The sequence below is a fragment of the Colobus angolensis genome, unplaced genomic scaffold (assembly GCF_000951035.1).
Source record: "Colobus angolensis palliatus isolate OR3802 unplaced genomic scaffold, Cang.pa_1.0 Scaffold115, whole genome shotgun sequence".
Lineage (NCBI taxonomy): Eukaryota > Metazoa > Chordata > Mammalia > Primates > Cercopithecidae > Colobus > Colobus angolensis.
The window spans coordinates 3,497,931-3,510,037 of NW_012112586.1; the positions used below are offsets into that span (position 1 = coordinate 3,497,931).

The window sequence follows — 12,107 nt, forward strand, 5'->3', positions numbered from 1 at the left end:
CAGCGCCCGCTAGCCAGCCCCGGAGTCGCCGGAGCCCTGTGCCTGGAGGCGCCCCTGCCTGGGCCACCGGGGGCCACTCTTCGCTCGGGTAAACAGGAAAGGAAATAACCCTCGTGGATTAAAAAAAAAAAAAAATCTGCTGGGGGCGAAGGAGGGAGGTGGGGTTTGCCTGCGCGCGGGTTGGACTCCAGAGAGCAACTCAGGAGCCCGCGCGCAGTCGTAGCCTCCCGGCCCGGCCATGGACTGGCGGGAGGAGGGCGCAGGGCGCCTGGGCTGCTCAGGCCCCTAGCCGGGCACTCCCTCGCCACCGGCCCCGCTCCGGGCCTCTAGGGAACTGAGACGGTCTCTTCTTCGCCTGGACGGCGCCGGGGAGCGGAGGATCTGCGCACCGGGTCTCCAGGATGTGCCCGTCTGAGATGGGGACTCTGTGGCACCACTGGTCGCCTGTGCTCATCAGCCTGGCCGCCCTGTTCTCCAAAGGTGAGGACGCCGCGGCCACCTGGGCCCGGGAACTAACTTCGCCTGGAGTGAGTGTGTGGGAGTGTGTGGAGGATGGGGGCGGCCGGGAGAGAGGGCTTGTGTGCCTGTGTGTGGTGTGCGCGCGTGGGAACGTGCGCTCCTGCAGCAGCCAAGCTCCTCAGACGCCCCTTGGCCGAAGGTGCTTGGCCTGGAGCACTTGGGTGGGAGGCGGTAGGTGAGACTGCTAAGGAGCCGAAAGGAAAGGAAGGCTGTTTCCTGAAAGCCTTTTCCGTAAAGGGAGGGGGCGGGAGGACTGTTGAGAGGAAAGGCGGCCTCTGGAGGGCTGAGCCGGCTGTCGGGGGAGGGGATTGAGATGACCAGGAAGATTTCTGGCGTTTGGGATTGACTTTCCCTGGTGGCACTGACCTATTTGGAAATAATTTTGGAGCACTCCTGTTGTATGGGAATACTATTTTGTGTATTATAAGCTGCCAAAAATATAGCCTGGGGGTAGCTCTGAAGAATTGGGCTGGGTTTCTCCAGGTCTGCCGCTGTGGAGGTTTGGGCACAGGGTCTGGCTGTCACCCTTCTGTAGGGTGCTGGGAGCAGCGGCCCCGCAGGGTGCACGTGGAGTTTCAGCTACAAGTTGTGACCCGAGTTATCCCAGCGGGGCACTGACTTGAAGCCCTGTGTCAAGGCAGGAACTCCTCAATGCTGCGTCTTCTCTTCTGCCAGCATCCCTGTCTGTCATGGGAAGAGCAAGTTTGGAAGCTCTGGACAGTCATTCTAACTTGAAGAGAAATGGTGTGATTTGTGCGGGCGATTCTTTCTCATGATTGACCTGGGCTGTTTGTGTGTGGTTCCCCCACCTGGTGCCCCTTTCCTGCAGAGAAACACACGGGGAGGAGAGTGAAGCATCTCGGCTGTCTCTAATACGTGCTGCAAGAACACTGTACCCGTATTTTTCTGCAAAGATTTTTGAGATGAGATCGCTCTCAGAAACTTCAAAGCCAATTATCATGCACAAAGTCTTTTAATTACATGAATTGTCTGTTTTCTGACTTCTTCCAGAATCACTGAGGTTATGTTGCTTTGGATCTGATAATAGATGAAGACAGTTCAAATGCTGAGTTTCTGTGCTGGTTCGATTTAGAAAGAGGAATTTACGTTCACTCTACTTCCCTGTCTTTGAAGTGTGGTTGAGATGGGCTCATGTTTCCTAATTATGAGTGAGAACAGTCCCTGGGATCAGAGCTTTCTGGATTTATAATGTGCACAGGAAACCAAAGAAAAGGTTGATGAATTCAATGAACCTGACTCAGGCAGACGTGAGATTAAAAAAACCAAAATCCACAGCAACAACAGCCCAGCAATTTTTTTTTTTGGTTGGTTCTCACTTGGTTTTATAATAGGTCTAGACGCCTTTGTGTTTATGCTGCAATAACAAGGTTGTGTTAAGAAAGGTACAGAATAGCTTGGGAAATAGGACCTCACTATTGTGTTTTTTCACTGTCTGTTACTGATTTCTTTATTAGACTGAGCAGTTTTGAAGACAATTGTATTTCCCCTGATACTTGTGAACTTTTTCAACTGGGAATACTGAACATGTCCTTAAATGAGGTACTCTGTGATGTGGAAGCCTCTTTACTAGGTGGCCAAAAATTAACACGTAAAATGTTATGATAAGCTTAGAATATGACATATTTTGTGTGTTGAACTTAAACATGTCAGCCAGACAGTTCAAAAGTGAATCGGTTCTGTGTGGAGACTTTGTAAGCAATTAGCAGAGTCTGAGCACATGGTAGATGATTCAGGATTAGTCACAATATGTCAAAGAACAAGAAAAAAATTAACACCCCTATTAGCAAATTGTATAAAATGGAATTTCATGATGCAGATATGATTTATAAATTCAGGGACAGGGCCGTTCTTTTCCCAATGTATTCATATCACCTCCCTATAAGATTCTCTGATCACTTGAAAGTTGTCACCAGCTTGCAATCAAGTATGGACTATATTTAAAAGGATTTTAATTGGAAGTAAACCCACAAACACACACACACACACACACACACACACCCACCCCAAAGTGCCTCATTTGTCTGGGGCTGATTGAAAAAGAATATTATCAAGTATTAAATACCTGTTTCCACATAGTATCATTTTTACTGTATTGTCTTTCCAAATAGGAATTTTTGAATGAAACAAAATGCAGATTTTAATACCAGGTTAATATGCTCGAGCCTTACACATTTATATTTCATGAGCAGAAAATGATTAGTCGTAGAACAAACCCACCGTCTTGTAGATATTTTTTAAAAACAAATAAAAATAAGATTTTATTGCTTGTACTTCTATGCCCCTAGGACCTAGAAAGTGTGGTATGACACACAAAGTTTCCCCAGTAGCCTTGTCCTATGGCCCCTAACTTTTCTGGAGAATGGCCTGAAATGTTTAAGGTCTGGCTTTGCTGGTACCTTGATGTAGTTTGCAATAGTGCCAGCCTGCAGATGAGTTTTAATGCATTACTATGAACTTTGTGGGAGGGGGCAGGTGTATGGAGGGTGGGCTGAGAAGAAAAATTGGTGAGGAGATTAGAGATGGGCAGAGGGCAAGGTGATTTTTAAATACAAAGTCAAGAGAGTTGCCACATTTAGGTTGCTTGTTACAATCCTCACGTGCATCCTTCCCAGTTATGTTCCCTTGCACATGCTGGTAAGAAAGAAGCAGAGGCTGAGAGACCTGTGACATTGCGAGCGGGGCTGTGACACTGTCGTCGTCCCTGTGCCTATGGCGGTGCTGGGCACGTGCTCTGCCTGCTTCCAGCTGAGTGTGGCCAATGGCCTGGGCAGTGGGCTTCTTGGAGCGCCTTCCTGAAGCTGCTTCTATGTGTAGAGCTTCTAGCCTCTAATAATATGCTGAAACGGGTGTTTAATACTTGGTAATATTCTTTTTCAATCAGCCTCAGACAGTTCAGGCACTTTGCATTGTGTGTGTGTGGTGTGTCTGTGTGTTTACTTCCAATTAAAATCCTGTTAAATATAGTTCATATTTGATTTCCAACTGGGTGACAACTTTCAAGGGATCAGAGAATCTTAGAGGAGAGGTGGTATGAATACATTGGGACATGAACTGAGGGTGATATGAATACATTGGGACATGAACTGGGGGTGATATGAATACATTGGGACATGAACTGAACTGTCCCTGAGCTTATAAATCATATCTGCATCAGGAAATTCCATTTGACACAATTTGATGACACTGAGGTGTTAACTGGGTCAGAGTGAAGCTTCTGGGTAGGAGAGTACCACCCCTTATTTAAGGAAGCTGTGGACCAAAAAGAGCTTCAAAATACAGTGATAACTTCTTTAGGGGTCAAGGACTTTTTGGGAGAGGAAAGAATATCAGAAGGGAGCCAGTTATGGGGAAGAGAGTGACTTTTTGCTTACATTCAAATTCTGTCAAAAGGACAAAGAATGAAGAGACCACTAAATTTTGTTTTGTATGAATTAAAGAGTTAAAATATGATTTTATTAAAAATACTTATGTGCATAGAAAGGTAGAATTCCAAGTTTGAGGATCTGCTTAACTTAGTTATATTCTAAGAGCCAAGAAAAAGTGAGTAAACAACAAAAATTTCAAAAATATTTTACTATAGAAGCTGTGCTACACAATATTTAGAATTTATCTATCAATTTTTCTGTTGATCCAGGTGTTATCCATCTTTCCACCCATGCATTCACCCATCATTCCATCCACCCATACATCCACCAGTCCATCCATCCATATCCATCCATCCATCCATCATCCATCCATCCATCCATCCCTCCATCCATCCATCCATCCCTCCATCCCTTCATCCATCCTTCCATCCATCCAATCATCATTCCATCCTTCTATCCACCCATCCTTCCATCTATCCATCTGTCATTTCACCCATCCATTCATCATTCCATCCATCTGTGTATTCATTCAACAAATATCAAAGGCCACATGCCTTCAGTGAGCACAGAGCTCAGCAGGAACTATTTCCAAGTGTTGTGAGGACACAGGCAGGTACTAAAGCGTCCTTAGGTAGGGATGTTTAGTGCCAGTCATTCTTCTAGATGTCAAAGTGCCTCACACCATCGCTCCGTTGCTTTAAATTGTAAGCTGGAACCTGGGCAGTTGCATATTCATCAGTCCCCTCTTTCTTCGTTCCCTCCTCTTTCCTATTTCATAACAGTAACTGCCTTCTGAGCACCAATGATGTACCCCATACCGTGCTGGGCACAGGGAGTACCGTAGTAAGGAAAAGCCCAGGTTGATATGGTTACCATTCCCACAGAACTTGCCATTTATAGGAGAGATAGGGGCACATGGGAATTACACAAAAAACGTAAAGTTAGCACTGTGGGTGTGCTCTGGAGGATGGGGCGAGTGTCTCTGGATCTAGATACTTTGGCAGTTGGCTTAGAGTAGCTGGGAAGACTCCCCTTGTCCAAAGGATAGGCTGGCATTACCGGGTAGACTGGGAGGAGTCAGGACTACCCAGGTGATCCACATAATCTCCCATCTTGAGTCTACCAAGAGACTCGGACACTGGGGACTCACGAGGACAGTGTGGCCAGCAAGGTTGGGGAGAGAGCCCTGCGGATTTCAGGACTGTGTAAAGGGAGAGGAGAGAAAGTGCTGGGTAGAGCTGGGGTGGGCAGAGGTCAGCACCCTCTTTCACTCCCAAAATTCTCCAGGCGGATGACAGATCCCACAGTCACTGTTTCATAGGCCATGTTGAGGCAGTTTGTCATTCTTTAAAGGTAGAAGGAGGGCAGGATGGATTTTAACTTCTATACAAAGTATGTATACGTTCCCTGTGGCTGCTGTAAAAAAGTTGCCACAAACATGTGACTTAACAAGTGCATTCCCTGCAGTTCTGGAGGCCAGAAGTCCAAAAGCAGCATCACTGGGCTGAAACTGAGGTGTCTGCATGAGGCACTGGGGGAATCCTTCCTTGCCTTCACTGCCTGGCAGTGGCTGCAGTCCTTGACTCGTGTGCAAGTGGCTTCAGATCTCTCCCTGCCCCTCCTCACATCACCTTCTCTTCTGTGTATCTGTGTACAAAACCTCCCACTGCCTCCCTCTTAGGAGGATACTTTGCATTTCAGGACCACCCTAGTGACCCACATAATCTCCCATCTTGACTTAGTCAGTCCCCTTTTAAAATTTCCAGAGAAGGTAACCAACATGTGCAGATTTCAGGGATTTGGATGTGAATATCTTTTGGGGGAGTGCACTTCTGCCTTTCACAAGGTTGACATTCTTCAACTATTTTCTGTCTCCTCTCCTAAATTTTAACTTCTTCTAGGGGACAAAAAATAGGTATTTTTCTATCTCTGATTTCTCTCCAGTAGTTTTAGCTTAGTGCTTTGGACATTGCAGGGCCTCCATACAATTTTTAACTGTGCTCCTAAGACTGAAATATTGCTGGAGAACGTTTACCTGACAGTGCAGTGGCTTGATGCTGCCTTTTCCAGTAATTCAGAGTGCTGCAGGGAAAACTTTAGTCAATAATACCAGCTAATTTTTTGAGTAATTGCTGTATGGCAGGCACTGTGTGGAGTGACTTATTAAGATAATTTTTTGTGAATTTGCAGATCAACTCAATGAGGTAGATACGTGTTGTACCAGAAGTTGAAGTTCAGAGACGTTAAGTAACTTCTCCAAGTCATAGCAACGTAAAAGACAGGCAGAGTCTGAATTCTGATGCCAGAACCCATACCCCTGGCCATTCTGCTGACTTCTGATAATTATATGGAATAACTAAAACCAGGCGGTTTGTCAGACAGAATTGTTACATGGTGCCAGGCTTGCTGGGGGCTGAGTGAAGAGAGGTCTTGAGACCATTTTAGTTTTTAGCTCAGAGCCTGGTATACAGTTGACCCTTGATATTTGTTGAGCAAATGAATAAATGAACATCATGTTATTTAGTTTTCTCAGCCTTAATTTTTCCAGCAGCAACCAGAAATAATACCTGAAAGGGATTAAAATAGAGATTTACTTCCGAGACCACCAGGGAGGTTGAAGAGATTCTCTAATGGTGTGGAATGGTTTGGTTATCTCTTAGGTCAGCTTCTTTTTTGTTTTTTATTTTTGTTTTCCTCCTCCCCCATCTCCGTAGGTCAAGCTTCTTAAAGAACTTGCAGACATGCCCAATGGACTGTCTTCATGATCTATGTATTCATCTACGTCACTAACATATGTGTCGGGTCCTGGGCAGGGAAGAGTAGACACGGCCTCTGGTCTTCCAGGACCAAAAGCATAGGTGACACATTAGTGGTCTCTGGGAAATTATAAAGAATGAGGAAGAGGCATGCAGAATGAAGACACAGACCCTTCCTGTTTGCAGAAGGAGGATGCTTGATGCTGTGAACATATGCATTGCTGATTTTGATATTTGATGCCAGACAGCACACTTGAATGAATTGTGGAAATGATATGGTAGGGCCTCTTACAAAAGGAAGAGGAAACCAGCGTGGATTTGTTGTGACATGGGACCAAAGACTCAGAATATTTTCAGATGACTTTGTCATTTATTAAAAAAAAAAATCTGCTGTAGGAAGAATTAAGGGGTACATGCAGCAGTCAGAGGCCAGGTGCTTCCTTTACCCCTGTCCTTAAACACTGGTTTCAGGAGTCACCCAAGGTGCACCCCCTCCAAAAATTAAGAATTGATAGAGAAGGAAGGCCCTTGATCTTAAAAGTAAACAAACCTGTGGCATGCACCTGAAAAGTGACTGAAGTACATAGTTTTAGAGCAGATCAGTCAACAGTTATAAACGTGAAAAAGATGTCTTTGAAAGAGAATTCAGATAGCCACTTCTCCTCCCTTAGGAAGTAAGTAAAGTACATAAATAAAGGGAGATTCAGATGTACATTTGAAAAGACAAGAGGTTCCAAAAAAGTGTTTAACTTTTAGTAACATTAAGTTATTCTTTTCACGAGAGTGACATTAAATGTTTATGTTTATGGGAATCTCCTTCTGCAGATTCATTAAGAAGACGTCTGTCAGATTTCATTGTTGTTATTTGCTTGTTTGCGTTTTGGTCAGGAAAGCTATGGTGGTAGACGGGAAGATGCTTCGGTGATAAAATAGCCTGCTGAGACTCAAAGAGTGTTTGGCACCTCTCAGAATACTGTGGCAATAAAATATTTTGATATCAAAACAGATGGCGACATTGCCCTGCCTGCTCACATTCCCTGCTGCCCTGGCCTCTCCTCTCTTGTGCAGATGGACACCTGGCAACCACTGCCTCTTGGAACAGCAGAAGGCACGAGACAGGAAAGTCAAGGCCAAGCGTGATGGCTCATGTCTGTAATCCCAGCTCTTTGGGAGGCCCAGGTGGGAGGATCACTTGAGGAGTCCAGGAGTTCAAGACCAGCCTGGGCAACAAAGCAAGACTCCATCTCTACAAAAAACAAAACAAAACAAAATGAGCCGGGTGCGGTGGTGTGTGCCTATAGTCCCAGCTACTCTGGAGGCTAAGGTGGGAGGATTGCTTGAGCCTGGATGTTGGAGGTTGCATTGAGCTGTGATCATGTAATACACTCTAAACTAAGTGACAGAGGGAGACCCTGTCTCCAAACAAGCAAACAAACAAACAAACAAACAAAAAAGAGACCGAAAAATCAGCTTCCTGACTTTTGATTTCAAAAGCTGGTATCCAGCAATAGAGAACAGATTTGGAAGAACCTATCCTCCCAGGCATATGGTTTCTCAGCCTTTCTCTTCCTTCTTCACTAAGTAAAATTTTTTTTACTAGGGGAAAGGGCAGGAGAATTTGGAGGGCAGCTTAGATGCCGGCGGGCTTTTGAGCTGCTCTGTGCCACGTCACTCCAATGACAAACTAAAAATATACTAGATTGACTTCGTGGATATACTGGGAGAGCCACAAATGAAGACACCCTGTCCTCAATCACCTGGAGAGGAAGCAGAAGGAATGTTTGCATGAGGTGACCAGGCAGCATGCCTGAGCATGGCTCAAATAGCAGAATCTTTTCCTGGCAGCCAGGGCTGTGCAGACATGGCTGAGGAAGCCCAGTTGGCCCGAGGAGGCCTTGTGGTCAAGACCAGGGAGGCACACACCGCAGTCTGTGTGGACTGACCCCAGGAGACCAGATGCCATTAGTACCAATCACAAAGCCCTCCTGGTTGTGGTGGTCACTCTGAACCTCTCAAAACTTAGAAGTGATCCCGGAAATCACTGGGTGGGGTGCGAGTGTGGCAGTATCTACAGAGCTTTGTTTTGCTACTGGATGGAATGTGGAATGAAGATAGAGATTTAAGTCATGTTACAAACAAATGATTCAGTGCTGGATTCAGTGCTTACTGATGCTGGGCACTGGGATTGGCGCTCACCCCAGCACTATTGTCCACACAATGGTAACGTGTACCTGGGTGGTGCTATGCTTTGGTGGATTCCCAGCAGCTCAGATGGTAGCAGATGGCGTGGTGTCAATCTTGAGCACGTTCCAAGGAGACGCCAGGACTCTGTCCCCAGCCCCTCCCAGGTGAACATTTGCATCGGAGGCTGGCTGTCCAAGCAGATGAGCTACTTCATGCAAACCTCAGAAGAGCAGCTACACAGAAGGGGTGGAGTGGTAAGGACGTTGCATAGCAGAATTGTGACCAAAAGCTCTCCCGAGGACAATCTAACATGTGAGACAAAGGGGATATTGCCACATGCTGAACGTAGGTCACACACGCTGACTTGGGAGGTACGAGAGGGAGGAGTTCGAGAGGAACACATGTAAAAAGACTTGAAGATCTGTATGAAAATAAGCTTAGTAAGAGTTGACAGTCATGAAACTGCCAGAGAAGAAAAATGAGAAACTACACCAACAAGGAAGGTGTGAGCTCTGTGGGGTGTCTTGTCAACGTATCGTATGGAAGCGGAGGCCTGGAAGGCCAGGAGCACTCATGAATAATCACAGTGTTATCATTATGGATGTGGAATGTCCTCGTGCTTTATCTTGACTCCACACCATCAGGACTCTGTTACGTGAAGCTTCAAGTTATCTTAAGAGACTTAGGAGTCCAGGGTTGTGCTGATTTTAGATGAGGCTGACCCAGGGCCTTTAAGGATCCCACCAGAACCTGCTTCATCGCTCTCCACCTTTCAGCCCCTGTCTGTTTCTGCTCTACTGGTGGATAGGCCTTGATATGGCTTGGCTGAGTCCCCACCCAAATCTCACCTTGAATTGTGATAATCCCCACAGGTCAAGGGTGGGATCCGGTGGAGATCACTGAGTCATGGGGACGGTTTCCCCCAGATGCTCCCGTGGTAGTGAGTAAGACTCACAAGATCTAATGGTTTTGTAAATTGGAGTTCCCCTGCACAAGCCCTCTGCCTGCTACCATGTAAGATGTGCCTTTGCTTCTCCTTTGCCTTCTGCCATGATCGTGAGGCCTCCCCAGCCATGTGGAACTGTGGGTCCATTAAACCTCTTTCCTTTATAAGTTACCCAGTCTTGGGTATGTCTCTGTTGGCAGCGTGAGAACAGAATAATACAGGCCTGGACAGTGTGATGGACCAATGACTTCACACCCAGCCTCATCTGACATTGGTGGGGCTTAGAGAAGGCTTCCTTCTCGTTGCTGTGGGCGAGCCTCGGAATTGGCTCTGTAGGGCCTGGAAATCATGCTCCCTTTCGATCCATCCACTGATGAGAAGGTCTGCAGCAAGGGTCAACTGCCCCATGGCAGGAGGGCTGGACCCAGGGCAGGACCAGGTGTGACTTCCAGATGTGTGAGTGAAAGCTGAGCAGAAAATAGGGCTGCTGTCTCAGCTGACTCAGTTCACACAATTATAATTTATAGGACGAATAAAGTATTGTCACCATATTGCATTGGCAATGGATGGATGATATCAAATCCAGAGAATTGTGCTACATTGGTCTCCTTATGCTGAAGGGGAGAAATAGAAAATTTTAACTCATTCAGAAAATGAGAAACCTAGACCCGTTATCATGGCAAGTAATATTGAAGACACTCCATGAGTTTGACTTGGAAAAGGGATGACTTCTTTTAACTACAGAGATGTCTCCCTTTTGAAAGAAGGATGTGCTTGTCTCTGTGGCTTCAGATGGCAGAAGCAGATCCGGCAAGAACACCAGAGGAAGGTCCTGTCAATGAACTGAAGCTGAGCAGGGTGGGGAGGGAGGGTGGGAGAGCTTCTCACTCAAAATAAATCATAATCGTGATTCTTATTATCACTGATTGAATGCTCATTTTAGGCAAGGCAGGGTTCTAAATGTACTTTCATTCACTCATGGAATCCTCACCACCATCCTCTGAGTAGTGGCATCTCCATTTTACAGAGGCAAAAATTCAGGCACAGGAACTTGAAATAACTAGCCCAAGTCAGCAAAAATGAGTGCTTAAGCCAGTCATGGTGGCTCACACCTGTAATCCCAGCACTTTGGGAGGCCGAGCCAGTCAAATCATGAGGTCAGGAGTTCAAAACCAGCCTGGCCAACATGATGAAACCCCTTCTCTACTAAAAGTACAACAATTTAGTGCGTGCCTGTAGTCCCAGCTACTCAGAAGGCTGAGGCAGGAGAATCACTTGAACCCAGGTGGTGGAGGTTGCAGTGAGCTGAGATCGTGCCGCAGCACTCCAGCCTGGATGACAGAGTGAGAGCCTGTCACAAACCAACCAACCAACCAACAAACAGAGTCCTGAAAACAGGCGCCGTTATACGAACATAAATCAGGCCACTTCGTGAGTGTGTCCATTTTGAATGTCTCCAAGCAAAGACTACAAAGGCGTGGACGGCCCAGGGTTCTGGGCTCCTAGTAACAAATCGTAGCATCTCCAACACAGCTGCTTGTAGCCATAAATGATGGGGGGATGATGTGGCCTGCGTGTATAGAGATTGTGTTTGAGTTAAGTAATTCCTATGGCCAGGGGAAAAAAATCCACATTTTACAGTTATGCAAGTGCATTTATGAAAGATATGGAATGTCCATAAAGGTAGTAAGAAAACACGAGGAGGAGGAGAGGGAGGAGAAGGGAAGAGGGGAGGAGAAAAAGAAGAAGAAATATCCTTTGGCCCATCTGTTCACTCAGATCAAGCCAGAAAAGCAGAAAGCTAAGCAATTTGACTCGCATAACATTCTTTAAATTGAATTATACTTTGGCATGAGGTTATTAGACAGTATTGAGCAATAGTCAAGAAAGATTGGTAGAGATGGTTTAAGAATATTGTCTATTAAACACAGATTTTTCCTCTTCTAGGACATGTTGGAAAACATTTTCTTGGGCTTTAGTATCAGGAGAAAAACAGCTACATTAATCCTGGGAAATAGTTTCTGCTTTATCCAGTGAGCACTGTGAATTTTATAAACGGTCACATGTTTGGCTTTCTTTAACTTCTAGGACCCTCAGAGCTAAATTTGCTATTTGTAAGGATGGGCATTTAAGACATGCCTCCTGTGAATATGTGTTTTCCTTGGCTTTATTTTATTTTTCTATGCTTGTTCTGTCTGTCTTCTTGCCTACTTAATTCATCCCATTGCATTTATATTTTGTGAGCTACTTCAAATTATTTTTGAAATGAGAAGTGAAAAGAAACAATTTTACTACCCAAAGATGACTGCTTCCCAT

General features: G+C 45.6%; 1 protein-coding gene across 1 annotated transcript in view; it reads left to right on the top strand.

Moving 5' to 3' along the window:
- The first annotated feature begins 72 nt into the window (after positions 1 to 72).
- TMEM132D (transmembrane protein 132D) overlaps positions 73 to 12,107 on the top strand; it is an 838,093-nt gene continuing 826,058 nt past the window's right edge. Inside the window, exon 1 of the mRNA XM_011961236.1 lies at positions 73 to 480. Coding sequence (XP_011816626.1) covers positions 402 to 480 — 79 coding nt within the window. The 5' untranslated portion in view covers positions 73 to 401. The remainder of the gene's footprint in view (positions 481 to 12,107) is intronic.